Source organism: Calypte anna, chromosome 1 (genome assembly GCF_003957555.1).
Source record: "Calypte anna isolate BGI_N300 chromosome 1, bCalAnn1_v1.p, whole genome shotgun sequence".
NCBI classification, from domain to species: Eukaryota; Metazoa; Chordata; class Aves; order Apodiformes; family Trochilidae; genus Calypte; species Calypte anna.
In genome coordinates this window covers 180,246,499-180,266,054 of record NC_044244.1, presented here as the reverse complement: position 1 = coordinate 180,266,054, position 19,556 = coordinate 180,246,499, and the positions used below count along the sequence as shown (strand labels likewise).

Genomic DNA, 19,556 nt, shown 5'->3' with positions numbered 1-19,556 from the left:
CACCACGCATCTGAGATAGATTTATTTAGTATTCAAAGCACTGTTTCAAGTACCAAAGACTGACACATAATACATACATTTTAAACAGAAGCTAGCACAGAAAAATTACAATAGTAGAAAATCAGCTTCCCAGTTAATTGAATTTAATTATCCTGGATAACAACTGGCATAGCAGGAAAAAAGCTTCTTTACTTTCTACACTTTAACCAGTATTAGTCTAAGCTACTGGAGAAATACTTCCAGGCATCTTCAGATGTTTACATATCCCAAAGACTTCAAAAAAATGTGAAACTGTTCAAAAAAGCACATACTTCTCCCCCTCTCCTGGGACACTTTCTCCCTTGTTTTACAAGCCTGGCCTCATATAAATGACAGAAATGACAGTCACCTTTTAGAGCTGCAAATGTTAGAGTGTCAAAGGGAAAACAGATACATACAGCACCCAGTGCAAAGAAAACTACAATAAGCAGCAGCACCGTAAGAAAAACCCATCCACCAGACAGGTAGCCGAGAGCCTGATGCAGGAATGTGTCTGGTATTCCTCAGCATTGCCAAAGTGATTTATAGCACAGAGGTGCTTCAAACAGCACAGCAGGAGTTACTCTTCACATAAAAAGAGAGATTTGTTTCAGTTGAAGACATCAAATACTGCTGAAGTGCTGGACTTCAAACTCAGCCCTGAAAAAATGTATGGTGTCACCAGAACAGCCAGAGATCCACTTCCTGGAGCAATATACTAGACTTCCCCTTCACTGCAACCTAACTACACTTCTCTACAGCCTGCTGCAAACACGTCCATACTCACCATAAGAATCAAGTGAAACAACTGTAGTACTACCTCATACCTGGCATACTCTTTGAAGTATATCTATATTTAAAAACCCTCAATGTGTTTTCACTAAAACAATTAAGGACAAGTTGTTAGTTCAAACAATCCACAACTTCCTCATTAAAAAAAGCTTGCTCCTTCGTATGGCTCTTCCCTCCCATCACTATTTTCTTTTGCTTTTTGAGCTTGCTGATTCAGTGATAAGATCCATGAATATGAAACAGTCTCAACGTGGTCTTCAACTTGATTTCAGATATTTGGTTTGAAAAATCCAGAATATACTCTGAAAACATATCCAGAAGAATTAATGAAATTATCTCAATCCTATTTTAAATTAGCAAAAGACAAACATTGAAAACTTTGTTTTTACTATCTTGACAAGGAAAAAGAAGGGTCAGCTGAAGTAAGAGCTTTGGTCTATTTGATTACTGAAATGGATCCCAGCTCCAAGTATAGTAGGGGATCTGCTTTTATCAGTGTCATTCTCAGTGGTGAGTACTGTTTTGACTCCATACATGTTCATTGGACCTCTTAGATAATAATCTTGTACTGACAAGTTTAACAGATAAGCAACAGGTGTAACACACATTACATTGAATCAGGAATACCTATTACTTGATCAGGTTGTCTCAAACTTGTTCAAATCAACTTGAATTCTTTCTAAAGCTATTATTCCATTGTTCAAAGATTAAATTAGTCTACAATAAGTATGAGTAATCTTCACATATTGTTCATAACGTGGCTTTGCATTTCAAAGAACCTCATCTTTGCCATAACAGTCATGACAACTGGTTGTTTTCTCCAGTTTCCTTAATCTTTATTACCTAAATTTACTCAGAATAAAGCATTCAGTGGTGCTTTGATTTCCATGAAGAAAAACATACCTAGAGATAAAACAGCAAAACTCCCTCATTAAACACAATCAATTTCAATATCCGTTCTTTACAATAAAGGCAGTCAGACACCATGCCAAGGAATACCTAGGTAGTGGCAGCAACAAGAGCTATTTTGGTAGCTGAAGCAGCTGCATGAATTTCTAAATGCATTGAAGCATTTTAGATTGAATATTAGGAAAAAATTATTTACTGAAAGGGTTCTTAGGCACTGGAACAGGCTGCCCAGGGGAGTGGTAGAGCTTCCATCTCTGGGAGCAGGTAAAAGATGTGTAGATATCATAGTTAAGGACATCGTTTGTGCTGGACTTGGCAGTGCTGGATTGATAGCTTTCAATCATCTTTTCTCATTTCAGGACTCTCATTTCAGGAGTCAATCATCTTTTCCAACCTAAATGATTCTATGATCCTTGTAGCTCCTCCAAATTAAATTACTTACCCAAATTTGTAAAATTTAATCATACCTGTTCTCTTTGTTGCAGTAACTACTGAAATCACTTTCATATCTTGTAGTATTCCCTGCCTTGGCTTCAATTTCCTTGGCTTTAGAAGTGTCTACTCTATTATACCTTGACAGAATCTACAGGAAACATTAAAAAGGAACAAAAAAAAATTATGTAGGATAACAGTTTATAAATTTTCAGTAAGTAGCAGAGAACTTCCTTTTTTAAGAACAAAATTTGATAGAACTAAGCCCTTTAATTTTACTACTTTGATAGTAAAAATAAACAAAACCCAGACATATTTGCTAACCTGTAGAACATCATCTGGTATCCTTGTTATTTCAGGAGGTGGAGGAGTACTGAGTAACTGGTCATAGTGATTTATTTTGGGAGGAGAAGGGTCTCCAAAATGTTTAAGATACTCATCAGAACTCAGAGCAAGAGGAATGTTGCCTTCTATGTTTTGTTTGTTGCCTGTTGCATCATTCTTTGTCACTGACTTGTTCTTTTCCCCCTGCTTCACCTGCTGCAAAAAAAGGAGGTAAATTAACTGAAGTCATTTAATAATCTTAAGTATTAATTAAATGTTCTCACATAATTACCATTACAATGATCTTCTACAGTAACAAAAGAAAAGGCAGTATTGGAAAGAATCTCTAACTGACATTTGAAAGACTTCTTATGGTAAAAAGTGTGTGAAAAAGTACATGGTTGCTATTTACTACCTTAGCTTCTGATTTTAGCCATCTTGTTTCAAAATCTGGAACCTGTGGTGTTCTTGTATGACTGGGAAGAGGCAGTTCATTTGGCTCTGGTGACCTTGATAATACTTGACTATTTGCTCTTGAACAGATCTTCACTTCAGGAGTACAGAACACAAGTACCATAGGAGAAGCCATCCAGTCAGCTGCTGAAATTAAGGGGAGGGCACAAGGGGAGAGGAGAGGGGGATAAAAATATATACATACACACATATACATATAAAAATATTATCAGTTCCAATACTTTAGTTTGCCTATTTGCTTTTCATAGATTTGCATATTCTAACACACTTGTAAAATTTTAGCTGACATTTCTAGCATGAAGAACTATCCAAATTACAGAATTTCTTAAAAGCACCAAATGCAAAAAAAAAAAAGTAATAAATCTAGTCCTCCTACTGAACAGGACTGAAAAAGCACAACTGAAATCAACATTGCTTTAGCTTCTCATATATTCAATTATCACTATGTTTGTCCCAAGATCTTAATATATTTAAGTGAACATATTACATCTCTTCTCAAAGAAATTTTAGCACTACTCTTGAAAGATCTAAGTGACTGTCTCATTGCCTCTTTCAAAGCAGTTTTTCCTGTCTACAAACAGATCTAATCAGTATTCTCAGAAAAACTGCAAAGTTGGCAAAACAGTTTTTACTGCAAATAAGGATACATTTCAGTTACAAAATGATTGATCCCTCTGCATATTTCTAGATGGATATGAGTAGAAGAATAAGCAAAGATCTGCATTGAAGTGAGAAACATTCCCATAGGAACCAGCAACACTTCATTTTCTATACATTAGTACTCATACTGTGACTGCACTCAAATTAACTATATTTTAACAGAAAACACAGCTTAAAAGTTTACTATTCAATTACAAGGTATTTACATAAACTAATTAAAAATTACATATGTATATTTATTTCATGTATTTTTAACTTACCATTTGCAGGTGTCATTTTTGGTTTTGGCCCAGGAGTAACTGTGCTTTCCCTGGATGTCACTTCTTGTACATTCACTTCACAGTCATCTTTAACAAGCCTGAAAAATCAAACCCCTTCATTAGCTCTCAAGTAATTTGAAGAAATTGCAATTAAAGGAATACTTAACCTGATAACTTCTCTAGTATCTGTTCTGCAATATGCAAGTTAAAAATTCATGTCCTCAAAGATGATTTTTTTTCCTGTTTGATCTTTCATCTACAATTCTACTGCTGTGCCACAAAATGAAAACAAACAAACAAAAAAACCAACAAAAGTGTCCAAGGTAGGATTAATTTTCTTTGTCCCACATGTTCAAATGTGTTTTAGGGGGAACAGTATTTTATTTTGAATTGTCTGTTGCCTACACAACTTCTACACAGAAGGAAATCTTTTGAGCTCTTAACCTACTGATATTATTGTGGATACCAGAAGATCTTAAATTCAGCTTTTAATTTTGAATAACATTAATTATGTTCATCACTAACTGACTTAAGAGTAAAGCTGTTTAATATAAATTCACAGAACTAGAAACAGAAATTACTAAAAATCTTTTTTCATATCTAAGATATTATAGTTGAAGGCATTGTAATACCAAGCAAAAGCTGGAAGTTTACCTAAACTCTACACAAACTGTCTAAAAGACAATTTTAAATGTTTAAAAAGTTACCTTGAAAACTAGATATAGAGCTTCACTAAAAATACTAAGTTTAAAAACTCCAACACAGTCAAGGCAGTATATTTTACTTAGACGAACACCCCTCAAGTTTTGAGATTAAAAAAGTAATTTTTCAAGCCAGTTTTCCTTGGAAGTACTAGAGCTACCTTAACAGTTATGATTTTTAGTTTTTGCAGTAGAGAAAAAACAAGTAAAACAAAAAACACTTTTGTTCTGACAATTCTCCTCCCCCCACTTTTTCTTTTTTCCTTTTCTTTACTAATTAATTCTGGTTTTAGTTTTGTTGTGGGTGCAAAGTATATTGTTCTTTTCACCTGCTTCAAAATTGAAAACGTGAAAAACAAAGTTGGAGAGCTTGAGGTCTACTAAATATTTCCAAGAACTGTGAGACAAATGTTTAAAGTATTTTTCACACAATGCACAGCTGCTTGACAGATTCTGGCTACATACAAGACCTGGCTGCCATGGTCAAAGGATACAAAAGAGCAGGGCTGTCTCAAAGTCTGAATTAGTACCTGGAAAGGAAGGGTATAAGGCTACCCCATTTGTACTAGTGGGTTTTTGTTTTTTTAATCTGATCCTCAGGGCACAAGATTCTGCCCATTAACCATTTGGTTAATGCAAAAAATATATTTCATTATTATCTTAAATTTGCTGACTTAACATTCTGCTCATTTATTGTGTTGAGCCTTCTCACTAAGAGGTGAGATGAGTGCTTTTTGGAGGTAGCAAGTTGTTTACATGTTTTAAGCTTCCTAATCAAGCCACAAGCTAACTCTAGCTTAACAATGCCAAATAAACAAAACAAGCTAAAAGACAGCTAAACAACATTTCAACTCTAATGACTTACTGTCATTAACCCTCACATATGCCTCTAATTCTGAACCAAGATGTAGTTTTAACTTCACTTGCAACTGGTGTGATTCCATCCGTTTTGGTAATTAATAACTATATGTTAAGGAGCAATTGTGCAATAACTGACTCTGTACAGAACTTAAATATTATCATTAGGTGTATAGAAGGCTGCCAGTGTGCTTTTTAAGAAAATTATATATAAATATTGCTAGTGGACTGTCTAATTATTTCACTAGAAGCCACACACACAGAATTTCCATTTGTGGATCTATCCATTTATAAATTACAGACATTATTAAAGACATAATTAAAATGGTTCTCATTAAATAGGAAAAGTAGTGCAAAACCATAAAAATAGGTATTAAAATTACTGTGTGATAAACTGAAATTATTTTCAAAATATTATTTGAGAGGAAACAATTTATGAATTAATATCTTTCAGGATTCCAGAACAATTTTCCTGTTATTATGCAACTATTCAAAGGGAGAGATCCCAAAACTATTTTAAAAGAAAACAGATCTTCTTACTTTACCCTCCCCAGTAATCTTAAAAGTAAAAAAAGCCAAAGCAAAATACAACTCAAGCAGCAAAAATGTAACCATTGCACTAAACTGGATCTTTGGGGGACAAAGTAATTAAAGTGGACATAGTTCTGAAGAACTTCACCATTGTGTCTATACTGCAATATCTGGGATAAAACAAACAAACCAACCAACAAAAACACTGAATTGGTATTTCCACTACTTATTTTGAATAGTTCTTTTTTGAAACTTTTATCTAAATACAAAATATTTAGCTGCAGAGCACTGAGCTTCCTGCTTCTTTCAAATACTGTGAGCTTTTAAAAGTGAACATGCTGCTAACTATAAAAGCATGAACTACTTTTACAATACCTTAAAAGTACTGAAAAAAACGTACAGCTAAGGTATTCTACACCTCACTGCTGCAAAACTTTTCCTTAATAAAATAGTAAAAATCTGAAGATCTCTTTTCAAGACTGGAGCAAAAAGAGCTGACTGTTTGTTAGGTCGAGCTGGATAATGTTGGAGATAATACACTATTCCTACAATGAGGCATTTTACAGAATGCTTCCAAAGTGTTTTTCCAGATCTATGTAAAACATTTGAAACATTTAAATGTGCTATATAGTATCTACTGCAGACAACTCCTCTTCAGATCTAAATCCATGGTTAGGGAAACCTCAAGATCACAGGTACACTGTATATTGAAGATTCTTATCCAGTGGAGGGCAGGGGTATATCAGATGTGCTTTTGGCACTGCAGAGGGTACATGAAAATACACAGTATCAAATAAAGACAGGGGGCTAAACAGATGGTAGATAGCAGCATATCACCTGCTTGAAGAAAAAGGGCAATAGCAACAAGAAATAAGCACAGCAAGAAAAAACTCCAGAAAATGCAGTAGGTAAACAATCTACATTTAGGTAATTTACTCACTTCTTGTTTGTCTGAGCAGATTTACTAAGAAGTGACATCGTATAATCTTCATTCATACACATGGTATGTTCACTAATGCCAAAGTGTTCAAGTTTTGGTGTTGCACACTCATAATCGTCCATCTTTAGCATACATTTTGGTGTTTTAGGCAAAGTATGGGGGGTTTGTGGTTTTAGAGGAGTCCTGTTACTTATGTTTTTTTGATGTTCCTTTGTTGCTTGTTGTCCTTTCACTGCACTCCAAGGCCTGGAGAAAGCATATTGTGAAAGACCAAAATCAGAAAGCTGGGGGTTACGCAGTGGGTCCTTGGGAACCAGTGGCTTCTCAGTACTAGCAGGAGGATGAGGTACATGATCTGGTTTTTCTTCCTCAGATTTGTTCTGGGCAGACACCTCCGAATCACTGCTGTTAACTTCTTTGTCTTCTTCTGTTCGGGAAAAAGTAATACATTGTAAGAAGTTGTTCTAAGAATTTATAAAATAAACTGGTTCTTTTCCCTTCAGCATTTAAAATTTTTATTTATCATTGTAAAAAAATAGAATAATTCATTTTAAAGCTACAACCAATCAAAAGCTCATATCAGGCTAAACTGCATGTTTATAATATAGATTACACATTTACTAAATTTCACTTGATTGCTAAATATTACATCTAGGCAAAATGTAATTGAAAGATAAGTGTATTTTTAATTAAATTCATCTCTCTGAATTAAGCAGGCAGGAAGTACTCGTCTTACATAAATTTGTTTTTATGTCAGTATAAGAGTGGAAATTAATTAGAAATGTGCAACACAAATGACAATTAAAACTTTTATAGAACTGAAAATATTTCTGGGGACAGATACAAGACTGCACACAGTAATAGAATGCTCATTCTTCAGAAGAACTACTGAAGAAAGGTTATGGAGCAGTAACTAACAACTCACGAAAGAAGGTCACTTTTCAGACAACAGGAACAGTCCAGAAATAAGCAGAAATATACAAAGGGGTAATTTGTACCTTTCTGTAGCTAACTAAACTGAAACACCCACAAACATTTGTGATTTTCTGCATGATGTAAGCAGCAGGGGGGGGAACTATTTAAAATAAAATGGCAGAGTACAGCTGTGCATTAGTATTTGTGTATTCAGATACACTTACTGAAAAAGACACTGACCTCGTAGCTCTATTTGTAGTTCTTTAAAGGCAGAAAGAGGACAGGGAAGAAGGTACTGTAAAATCAGAGCCTTCTGCTGTATCCTTGCAAAACAGCTGTAGCAGCTTAACTCTGAGGTGCATATGGTCCAAAACCATAATTATGTTTTATGTAATGACTGGGTAATGCTCAGAGAAAGGTTAAGGTGTGCCATACCAAAGGCTTTTTCAAGATACCAAAAGGGTACCAACAGTAGTAGTAGCAACAGCTGTAGTATTTTAAACCCATTGGCACATCTGGATTTTTAAAGCAGGTGCATGTGCTGTTTCTGACTGGATCTCCTCCAGTGATTAAGCTACTACTGCTTCATAGACTGCCACAAGTCACCTAATCCCCCCGTGTGCTAATTTTGTCCAATCTGTGCTATGAAACACATTATTTTAAGATTTTCTTTACAGTGATTTAAGTTAATGGGAATCATGACGTATGATATGGGCTAATTTAGATGCATCTGCAATAGTTTCCCATGAATGAGAAGCTGAAGCAGCATAATTCTGTTACCAAAACATGTTTGCTATCATGTTTTCTGAATATTACTGGAAAAAAAAATCATAAACACACTTAAAAGTATGCCAGAAGATCTAACACTAAGTTTTTGTATTTTCATTTATTCTTATGGTAGCACACACAATGGAATATTTTTGCCTCTGGATATTATAACAAAGCAAAACATATAGATGTACATGACCTCTTATTAGAAGAAATGCACACAACTCAAGAGAAACATTTCAGAAAATTACTTTTGTCCTCACATACTGTATTGCCAAGAACTGTTACCTGTAGAGTCTTTGAAATGTGGTTTGTAGCCATATTTCTGGAACAGCTCTCTTATTTTTCCAAGATCTGCTGCATTTCTTTGCATCAGTATTTCAATTGCCTTCATAAAGTCATTAATTGCTTCCTTTTCAGAGTAACTCTTACCAAGGCTGGCATTAACATCTTCCTTTGGGGGTGGATGCAGGCAGGGAGGGAAACATAGAAATACTTGTTTTCAAATCACCATCATGAAGTGCTTTGGGAATAAGTATTGACCTTCAATTCAGATGAGTAAATTTAAGTCTAATCTATTTGTGAAAACTCAGTTACAAAAATATGAGAAATATAAAGAGCACAAGTGTACAAAAATTTAGGAAAGTTAGAAGATGACAGTTCACACTATTTATTGGTAACCTCAAAAAAATACATGCTTTTACTCCAAGAAAATATGAGATAACAGCAGTTAGTTTGGACCCTTACTCCTTATGTACAAACAATTAGTGCAGAGCAGATAAGTGAACCTCAAACTTCTGTCCTAGCTTACCTCTCAATTATTTGTACACTTGTTTACTTCTATAGCCCATTTTTCCTACTTCTATTAAGGAGTTAAACAAAATACTTCAGAAATAGAACTGAATGGCTGAAAATACTGAAAATTCTGTAAAGACTTTCTTTATTCTAAGTGCTAGCCATTGAGCACAAACAATCCTCTTTCCTCTGTAGGGAGTTGCTGCTACTGCATCCTTCACCCCTATGCCTACCCTATTGGCCCTGCTACAATCTCCCTGGTACACTTGTCCCCTGCTGATCCCAGTGACCACAGTGATCCAAACTAATAAACGCTGCTAAATCCACTTCAAGTCAGCCAAATGTTTTTGGGCACTACCCCAGCATCCGCAGCCATTACCAGGACTTAAAAGATTAATGAATAAAAATAAGGCTCAGAACCTACTGAATAAGAAAGTTGTTTTGTGGCTTAACCAAAACAGAACTATAAACTTATGGAACATCCCCTCCCAAGTTTTTAAGAAGTAAATAAGTTAAGACATTACCTTCAGAGTCCTGATTTCACAGTGGAGGTCCTGTAGGACTCTTATTGGAGGTTCATCTTCATAGTCTTTGATATACACGTTCACATAAAGGGGTTTGGAGAAAAAAAGGAGCATTAGTATGTTAGCATGCAAGGCTATTTTACATCAGAACACAATATCCTGTATTAGACATTTTGCAGTCATGTGTTAGAGAGTCAAGACAAAAAAAAAAACCAATGAGAAACTAGTTCATATTGGGTCTTTTGCACAAGAAACAGTTTGCATGGCACATTAAACCCCAGGGAAACTGTGCAGGCTTCCATTTTACTATTGCTGTTAATACTGTAAAAATTAATGTATAACAGATTGAGGTACAATAGGTAGGTCCCTGGGCTGTGGAGCATTAGCTATGCTGAAGTGTTATCCTTTAAGTGCTTGAATTTGATGTAATACAAGTGGAAAAAAACAATATAGACACCACTGAAAAACCTACATCAATAAGAAGCTGAACTCTCATGTTCAGTGAGATGATAGTATTGGTAACTTACACATGGAGTAGTCATTACTTCTTTCACTGGAAATGAAGGGTAATGCAAATAATGTAAAAAAAGGAGACCCGCTGTGCAGCAAGACACACGACAGAGAAATCCAATTAGAAGCCTGAGCTACCTGTGCAGAGCGAGCGAGAACGAGCCCTGCAAATGCGTTTTTATGTCCGAATCCATAAAAATGAGCAAAACCAAGAATGTGATTCCCGTTTCATCCCTCTCATCTCAGTTTTTCCTCGTGATAAAAGCTTATCTACAGAACCACAAAGGAGCTCAGGGAGACAACCATGGCAGGGGGGGCCCAAATAAAGCCTTGCCGAGCTACTCCCAGGCCCAACCAAGGGTACCAAAGGCCCAACTCCACACATCCAGAAGAACACAGGGCCCACAGGGCCTTAACGGCAGGCGGGAACCCATATGAAGGACGCCCGAGGAACAACCGACCCCCCCATGCCGTCCCATCAGAGCGATCTGCCCCAGCGTCCGTGTGTGACGCCCATCACCATCAATCAAGGGGAGCAGCTCTCCAGATTAGGTCCCAGCCCCAGGGTCCTGCTGCCTGGGGTGGGACGGACACGGCAGCAGGGTCCCGTCCCGGCAAGGGAGGCTGCGGCCCGAGGAGCAGGCGAAGCCCCGGCGAACTCAGCCGTCCCGAGACAGGAATGAGACGAGGCCTTCCCTTACCCACGTCCTCTCTGCGCAGGGCCCGCTCGAGCTGCCTCGCCTCCTTCTCCAGCGTGAGGGCCAGGCCACGCAGCTTACCGAAGAATTCCCTCGACAAGTCCATGGCCGACAGGAAAGGGGAGCGGAGGGACGGGGGGAGAGCGGAGGGACGGGGGGAGAGCGGAGGGACGGGGGAGAGCGGAGGGACGGGGGGAGAGCGGAGGGACGGGGGGAGAGCGGAGGGACGGGGGGAGAGCGGAGGGACGGGGGGAGAGCGGAGGGAACCCCCCGGTGAGGGCTGCCTGAGCCCCCTCCCGGCAGCCGGTCCCACAGCCACGCGCTCGGCCGTTAACGGCTGCCGGGGAGGGGCGGAGGCCGCGACCCTGAGGCGAGAGGGGGAGCGGGCCTGCGCGCTGCCGCGGGGACGGTTGCCGCGCGCCACCGGCTTTGAACGGCGGGCAGCGCGCGGCCCATTGGCGCCGCCAAATCCCGCCCGCCGCCAACTCTCGCGAGATGTCTCGGGAAGAGCCGCCCGCCGGCCGCCATCTTGCTTCACCCGGTGGAATCCGGATCCGTCTCCGCAGTCGGTGAGTGAGAGCGGAGGGGCCCGGTAAGTTCAGGGCTCGGGGCGCTGCAGGGGCCTCTCGCAGCGCTCTTGCGCCCCGGGCGCCGGGTGTCTCTTGGCGGGTTGGTCCCGGTCTCGCTTGGACTGGCCTGGCCCTGAGCCGGGAGGTAACCCCGGGAGGGAAGGGGCCTGGAATCTTTTCGTTTGGCAGCACCGGAGCCAGTCCCGGCTGCAGCTGGCGGGCGCCGAGCGTTCCAGGTGGCGCTGGAAAACCCCGGTGTGTGCCGCGTCGAGGCTGCGGCGGGTGCAGGCCTGAGGGCGAGCAGCCGGGGATGCCCTGGAGTCCGGGAGGGAGCTCCCCAGGGCGGAACCGCAGCCTGGGGCAGCAGGGCCCCCTCAGAGCCCCTCAGCTTCCCCTGAATGCATCCCCGGGGGAACATCCGCATGGAGCTCACCGTGGCAATGGGGTGCCGCGGGGTGGCTTTCCTCAGTGGTAGTGCTGGTTTTTGCTGTGATAAAGTGCCTGGGTGACTTGTTAGTTGAGGAGAGTAATGTGTAATGACAGACCTACGAGTTGGGCATGTTTAGGTGTAACAAATAAGTTAATGAGGAGCTCGGATGTCGAGTCTAAACGTAGTTTGGCCTTTCTTCCCACTTTAGCTACACCTGAGCATTGTGTCAGACTGTATTCATGCTTTCTACATACACTGGTTGGTTTATTGCATTTATTATTTTTAGAATCATAAGAATACTGATTTCCTCTACAAACCAGACTTCCTATAGTTAAAATACAAGACGAGGTAATTGCATACGAACGAGATTATGGAGAGAGTAGTTCAAAATGTAATACTGAGGAAATACTGGATTTACAGGAGAGATTTGGAAATGCTCCCAGTTCTGACAATGCAGTTAGCTGTTTTAAGAAAGAGTGAATGAAGTGTATTCTTTATTTGATAGTATTTGGGACTGGATTTTTCATAAACAACTTAGAGGATGTGCTTGAATCTCAGTATCAGGATAACGGAGTAAACTCTCTGGCTAAATAATGATTTTTTTTCTTTTCCCTTTTGTGGTCTTAAGGTTCCACTGTGTTACTGCTATATACGTAGTGGTGGATTATTGAGTAACAGATTGTTGATCTTCAAGACAGCTTAAAGGCAGTGGAATAAGTGTGTGCAGATTTTAATTTTTTCTTGTTAAATTTGTAACTTTTATTCCTAAGGTAATGAGTATTTTATTTGTTTTGTTTATTATTTGAGGCATAATGTTTTTAACAGCAGTATTACTCCGAAAGAGAATTCCTGGGAAACAATGGATTGGAAAATACAGGCGACCAAGAGAGGTTACCATTGGAATGAAGCAAGCAATGGTCCGAAGGTTGGAAATTGAAGCAGAGAATGAGTATTGGCTGAGTCGGCCTTACCTGACACGGGAGCAGGAGTACAAACATAACACAGAAGGGAGACTTGCACGTTGGGAAGCTTTCAAAAGAAAGGTTAAATCCAAGTTGCCTGAGCATAGATACATCAGTGATCAATTAAACCATCTAAATGTAACTAAAAAGTGGACAATCTGAAGCCATGGTGTACAAGTATCTGGTGTGTATTATGCACTACTGTGGAATCTGCTTTTGTACCTCTTATGGTACTTTTGTAATTCAGTAAATAAGGTTGGATGACATGTGAGATTTGCTATCATGTACAAAAACTTGTATTAAAAATAGTCCTATAGAACAATGTATGTTTCTTTATTATTGTCTCTTTAGAAAAACACTTCTGTGTTTCTTTACTATCTGCCTGTCTTCTTCAGGGGCTTTGCATAAAGCAGCTTGTGTTCCCAGGTGAAACAATGATGTATAGCTTCACTAATTTCCATTGAAAGCTGGAGAGGGCCACCTGCTCTGCAGGTCCTCTTTGGGAATGAATTGTTGAATTCAAATGCCAGTGTCATTGTCATGTCAGTGTCATCTTAGGCATTAGTGCCCTCTTTTACAGAGATTATTTTTAAAAGAAACACAGCTGATTCCTGTTTGAGTGGTGATCAGACTTCATAGTCGAATTTAGTGTCCTGAAGGAATATAGGCAGCCACAAGTCGGAGTTATTTCTCCTCTCAAGACCAAGTGACCTGGACAATGGGTGAAGAGCAAGGGTAATCTTAGGTTTGTTGCAGCTGGAGGGTAAAGAATGGGGAAGAGTTACAGAATGTTTCCCAGGCAGGCAGTTTTTCTCACTGATCTAATACACAGATGCTACAGCTAAGCAACTTTCAGAGAAATCACATACTTTTATTAAGTTGATGTTGCATTCACTGATGAATTTGAGTGTCAAATCCATTCAAATTTTATCACTTTGGAAAAGAGACCTAAAGTGGTACAACTTTTTTATTTAAACATGAATTATACTTCAGAGAAGTTTGAACAGGTCTGAACACTGATGTACAAAATCTTTGCACTTTCAAAGGCTGTAAGTGGCTTAAGGTAACATGGAGAAGAATACATAGGGGGAAACTGCATGATACAATTAAAACAAGAAAACTGAGGCAAAGCAATGTGATTTTGTATTTAATTAATTTATAAAAGCCCATTTTAAAAAGTTACTTCAAGTAATAAACTACAAATGGCAATGCATTTTTTCTGTGCGTAAGACTAGTCCTATCTGCAACATAAAAAATACAATAAATGTGTAATTATTACATATATCTTTCACACTTCACCTCAGATTTAAATACAGGTCCTTACAAGTTTAGGCAGCACAACCAGAAAAAGTTACATGGAAGTAGAAGAGCTGGACCATTATTAGTGCAGATGTTGATGACCCTTGCTGGCAAATGCAAAAATAATTGCTAAGAAACCCAGGGATGTTTCATTCATCTGCTTTAAGAAGGGGATTGGGGAAGGGGAAGACTTAAAAGCAGGAGTGCTGCCTCTTTCTGTGATGTTTTTATGGTGGAAATTGCTGTTGTTAAAGAAGTAAATGTCTCACAGTCAAGCTGATAGCAACAGGTGAAGGGACAGGACAAGTTTGAGAGGAGCGTGGTAAACACTGAAGTTGTCAGCTGGGCAATGTAAACAGAAGGGAATCTGCCTGTCACCATTAATGCCTTAGTGCCCATAGGGGTGATCCCAGTGCTTCATCCCCCAACACATCTGCCTGGCTGCTGAGCATGAGCTCTGTCTTGGGGCAGAGGCTGGGAAGAAAGAAGGAGAAACCCCCTCAAAAACCAAGTAAAGCAATCCTGTAAACATTATCAGACTTCACTACCTAATGGAAACAAGATTCAAGTAATTGCTGCAGAAAACAAACAGCCAAACACCAGTTTTAATCAGCATTAAAACTACAATTTGTAGCTTCATTACATTTCATGACAATTATGTAATTAAGAAAAATGCATATAAAAAGTTGTCTATATATACAAAATAAATTGATAGAAATGAGTGTAGTAAATGCTCAGTATTGTAACAAAACACTTCGTATGCAGCTGCTCTCTTTGGTGCCTTTTAGGGACAGAGGGGCCTCTGATGTGGCATTACCTCACTGTTTCTTAGGTACTGTGAAAGAAATGTTCTTCATCTGCACTTGAACGTAGCCACTCCTCAGACCCTCTGTAAATGTATACCTGAATCACCCATTATGTACAAGTTTAGACAGTGTTTTCAGATAACATATGCTATGGAACTCAAAGTTGTTTGTTGTTTTCTGGTTGTCTTTTTTCTTTTTTAATAAATATGGTCAGTCAGCATTCTAGATCTAGGCAGATCTGGTTAATTACATCAGAGTCAATGCTTGATAAATCTGCCAGATGCTACTGCTAACTCTTGCTTTCCACCAACACCCCACCTTGGTCCTTTGGAGAGCTGCAACTGGACCATACTTCAGAGAGATCAAGAAGTTATTTGGAGGATAGATTATTTTCAACACTTAAGAGCCCAAAAAGATCAAACAAAAGAAGCAGTACCTGAAAACTGCAGGCATTTAGCACTCTGGAGAACTGGACCGGTTTTTAAGAATGGCATACCAAAAGTTTGCTTGGTACCTGTGAATTCCACACTCAAGGAGCAGCTTTAAACAAAAATGTTTCCATAATTTCCACTCAAAACACTAAAAAAAAAGTGCCCAAAATCCCTTTAAAAATAACCCTATGAATATTTAAAATGGAAGATTTTTCAGTCAGTGAATGATGAATCTTATGATGAATCTAAGTTATGATGCTGTAATCTCAAGATAATGCTGTAGGAAATCAGTTATGAAAGAAACCTACACCTCCTCCTGCCTTCTTCCTATAATTTGCCTTCAGTAGGGGCAACAATTATGTATATGTTTGTTGTACAGCCTGTGAATAAATAGTTGTTAAGAAAAAAACCCAAAACAACAGTAATAGCTGTGTAGTTTTGAGTTTTCTATTCATGGATCTCCCTGCTTTTATCTTCACAGGGACAAGTTTATCATGTTGACATTTCAAAAATCTTGAGGAGTCATCTCACTGAAATCTTGTCCTAAGTCAGGCTTCTGTCCTCACACTGGGAGTTTAAGTTTGTGTGCATGAGTCTTGTATGTATGTGAATTTTTTATAAAAAAACAACAGTAAGAAATACTAAAGCATAGCTTCTAATTTCAGCCAGTATCAGCTATCCTACAATAACTGCAATGCTATTTATAGCTTGCAATAGTAATTATTTTGATAGATCTAAAAGCTTAAGGGCTGTTATTTTTAGTGATAATCTAGATATTATTAAGACTTGTGGATACAGAATAGGTTAAAGCACAAAACCAGCACATAAAACATGACCCAGCACCCTGAAGAGTTATTTTCTCAGGATCCATCTCCCTTCTGGTCTCCTGAACAGGAAAGGCTGCTCTTCTCACTGCATTCACTGGAACTGTTCAGCTCTTCAGTGGATAGGTTAAAAGGACCTGTTTCCTGGAGCACTCCGACAGCCCCCCAGCCTCTGCTGGCAGTGATCCCCAAGCCTGCTTGCAACTCAACAGCCAAACAGCTCTTTGTCCTCACACACTTCTTAATTTCTGGCATGGTCCTTCATTTTGCCTGTCTACTCTTTGATACAGTACAGAATACCCTTCCTTATGGCCAGGGAACTGTCAGGACAGGGCTCTGAAAGACAGAGACAGCGTCCTCTCACCTGAGATGAGACACCTCCTCTGCAGCCAGGGCCTGCCAGGAAAACCCAACCCCCCCATCCCACTCACTGGTGTGTCCTTAGAGTTTATGGATACAATTCCCCCAGAGAACTTAATTCCTTTTTATCAGTCTGAAGTTTCTCCTAATAACCAGCTCACCAAAGAAGGGATGGTACTTGTGAGGGCAGAGAGGAGGGGGCTTGGGACAGTGTATTTGGAACAATCATATTTGAATTATTTTGCTACGTTTCATATTTGTCAAAGTGACTTTTCATGAATCCCTGCTTTTATACCAGCCATAACTTTGGCCTCAGGAGTATCCTAAGGTCACTGCTCTCCTCCTTTTCTCATCTGAAACATGACAACCTAGAACAAAATCTACCTGTGATATGCACAGAAATGTCAGAAACGTCAGATTTTCAAGAAAAGCCAAAAGAATGTCCATCAGATATACAAAGAACTGGGTTCAGAAGACCAGCACTTGCTAGAGAACACACACAGAGTTAGCCCAGTCTGTTTGCTTGCAGTTTCTCCTGTAGATTAACTATCCTGACTTAATAATCAAACAAGTTATACTGATGTTAGCCTAGAGCATATATACATTCATATAGGGGGCATATTGAGCATATTGGGGAGTGGGGGAGTAGAGAACATATTACTGAATTTACCATATAAGGGACATATTTTACTTACAGTTCCACTAGATTATGACCATGTATGTTATATCTCAGCTGCAATACACTGATGCAGTAAAACCAGATGGTATCTCAAGCCCTCCATTACAATTCCACCAGTGTTTGGGGCTGCAAACTCGAACTTGCAGTCTTCTGTCTCTGTTGTCTTCACCAAGAAATTTTACTGGTGCAGAACTGCTGAGAGCTGATATTCAGATGAGCTCTTCTCACTTGACATTTGAGAAGTAAAAGCTAAACTTTTCAGATTAATATGTAGCAAATGTTTTGGGAAGATATGAAATCAGCAAAACCAAAATTTCTTGTACAAAGTTTGAAGAAACAATCTGTAACTTTCATAAAACATGCAAGTTTGGACAATTACACTTCTGTCTCAAGAATACCTAACAGTGACCAAATCAAGTGTGTAGGATCTCAGCGTGTTCTTGTTCTAGAAGATCATTATTTAAGAAAAAAAATTACTCTTTCCAAAGGAAAAAAAAAGCTCTTCAACCTCTTATTTGGTACCTTTATATCTCCATGGTAAACATGTTTGACCTAAGTAGAAGTTAGTCTAGGAGAGAAACAAAACAGGTGCTTTTCATCCAGATGAGCTACTACCTTTAGTCTGTACTAAAAGGGCTCATGTCTGTCTGTAATAAGCATCAGCTGAACATCAGAAAAAATACAGACAGGAAAACATTATTTGCCAAGTGCAAAACCCCAATACCACCCAAAGATGAGTCAGCAGTCTTCTCTATGGAGGAGTCATGGGAAAAAAAAATCCATGTTGTTTGCTCTAGGTCTTGATCTTAGGGTGGACTCACAGAGGAAGCACATTTTGCCTTTTGTGCCAGGTACATCAGTGTACAAAACACTCAACCTTTAGCAATTTCAGCATCACTTAAACTAGGCTTGAAAGTGGCAAACTAAAGCACACAATTTTTCAGTGTGTTAACACAGATGTATGACCTAACACTAATTTTCTCGTAAGTATTTGATATTTGTTTAAATGGTACTTTAGCAGCCAATAAAAACTTGTGCCTTTATTAAAAAGATAAAACAGAAGTAAAAAACAGTACTTGTAAACCATCAAGAGTCCCATAGAAAAATGAGTATTCTTCCAGTTCCATTTTCTAACAATGCACAACTGCAATAAAATTTTTCTCAGGGGTACTTTACCATTTTGTTACTGTCTCATACAGAACAATGTTGACATGAACAGAAAAAGTAATGACTGCTATTTCCTTTTTGGAATGGCTTTTCTTTGTATGCTGATAGACAATTGTTGCAAAGTAATAATTCATGGGTTTTTTAACTAAAAAAATGAGCTTGTTTCTTTGAGCTCTGTTCTTCATATGGTTAAATAAGTCAAGTTAAAATGCTGAGGGGTCTCAATCCTATAGTGAAAAAGCAACACACAGGCTTTTATGTTGCTGGCATTGCTTTGCTCCAAAGTGCAGCTAGTAGAAGGAATCCTCAGTCTCAAAAGACTTGGAGAGTTATGATCATGGAGTAGACTGGTTAATACAATAGGGGAGAACACATCATCCAGTCCCTTCCCCATCACCTGGTGTTCGAACTATGCATAGTCACTCTTCAGACTCACTGGTCATACTCAATGTCTATTTTTCTCACCCCTATCCCATCCTTTTTTCTTTATTTCTGTACCCTGGAGACTGCTATGGAAGTGACCTCTGCAGTGCGTAAGGTGTCAAGTTTGCCCGTGGGGAGGTAGGAGTCTCTGCAATCTACCCTCACCACTGCAGCATAACAGAAATGCATAGTTCCCACTCTGGACCTTGTGCATCCAAGCAGGGCACTTCAGGATTTGGCCCTTTGGTAGCAGTATATAATTCAGTGTTGCATAAATGCACATTAAGAATCTTAAGGCATCTGTCTTAACTTCCCTGCTCCGCAATAGTGCTTAAAATAATCCATTGTACTGTGTAGAAACTTGATTTTCTTCTCTTCCTAAAATGTTCATGCTCCATTTCTTTACTCATCAATTTCTTCCAAACAAAATTAAGTAATATTCAAGCACAAAATGTGTTGCAGAAACCTGGTGAAACAAAAGAGGTAATTAGTGGAAT

The 19,556-nt window shown here is 39.0% G+C and overlaps 3 protein-coding genes across 7 annotated transcripts in view; 1 reads left to right on the top strand and 2 right to left on the bottom strand.

Annotated features, from left to right (window-relative positions):
• Nucleotides 1–1,078: 1,078 nt before the first annotated feature.
• SKA3 (spindle and kinetochore associated complex subunit 3) lies at nt 1,079–11,262 on the bottom strand. The gene is made up of 9 exons (XM_030461052.1): nt 11,113–11,262; nt 9,902–9,966; nt 8,871–9,036; nt 6,900–7,326; nt 3,870–3,967; nt 2,891–3,075; nt 2,476–2,691; nt 2,187–2,302; nt 1,079–1,112 (listed from the first exon to the last, which is right to left on the bottom strand). The coding sequence occupies exons 1-9, from the start codon at nt 11,213–11,215 to the stop codon at nt 1,079–1,081; spliced, it is 1,410 nt and encodes a 469-aa protein (XP_030316912.1). The 5' UTR covers nt 11,216–11,262.
• Nucleotides 11,263–11,611: 349 nt separating this feature from the next.
• On the top strand, nt 11,612–13,392 carry MRPL57 (mitochondrial ribosomal protein L57). 4 transcript variants are annotated; one of them, XM_030446083.1, is made up of 2 exons: nt 11,612–11,701; nt 12,916–13,392. In XM_030446083.1, exon 2 carries the CDS (start codon nt 12,921–12,923, stop codon nt 13,230–13,232), a length of 312 nt encoding a protein of 103 aa, XP_030301943.1. In that variant the 5' UTR covers nt 11,612–11,701; nt 12,916–12,920; the 3' UTR covers nt 13,233–13,392. The 4 variants fall into 4 exon arrangements, with proteins under 4 accessions (XP_030301943.1, XP_030301952.1, XP_030301957.1 ...); XM_030446092.1 differs by having other exon boundaries at nt 11,617–11,678; XM_030446097.1 differs by lacking the exon at nt 11,612–11,701 and adding an exon at nt 12,395–12,456.
• A 627-nt stretch (nt 13,393–14,019) lies between these two features.
• Nucleotides 14,020–19,556, bottom strand: part of ZDHHC20 (zinc finger DHHC-type containing 20) — a 48,437-nt gene continuing 42,900 nt past the window's right edge. For both annotated transcript variants that reach the window (XM_008502330.2, XM_030446071.1), the window contains one exon: nt 14,020–19,525. Coding sequence is in view for 1 of the 2 variants with exons in the window: in XM_030446071.1 (XP_030301931.1) it covers nt 19,489–19,525 (37 nt within the window). In the remaining variant the exon portion in view is untranslated. The remainder of the gene's footprint in view (nt 19,526–19,556) is intronic.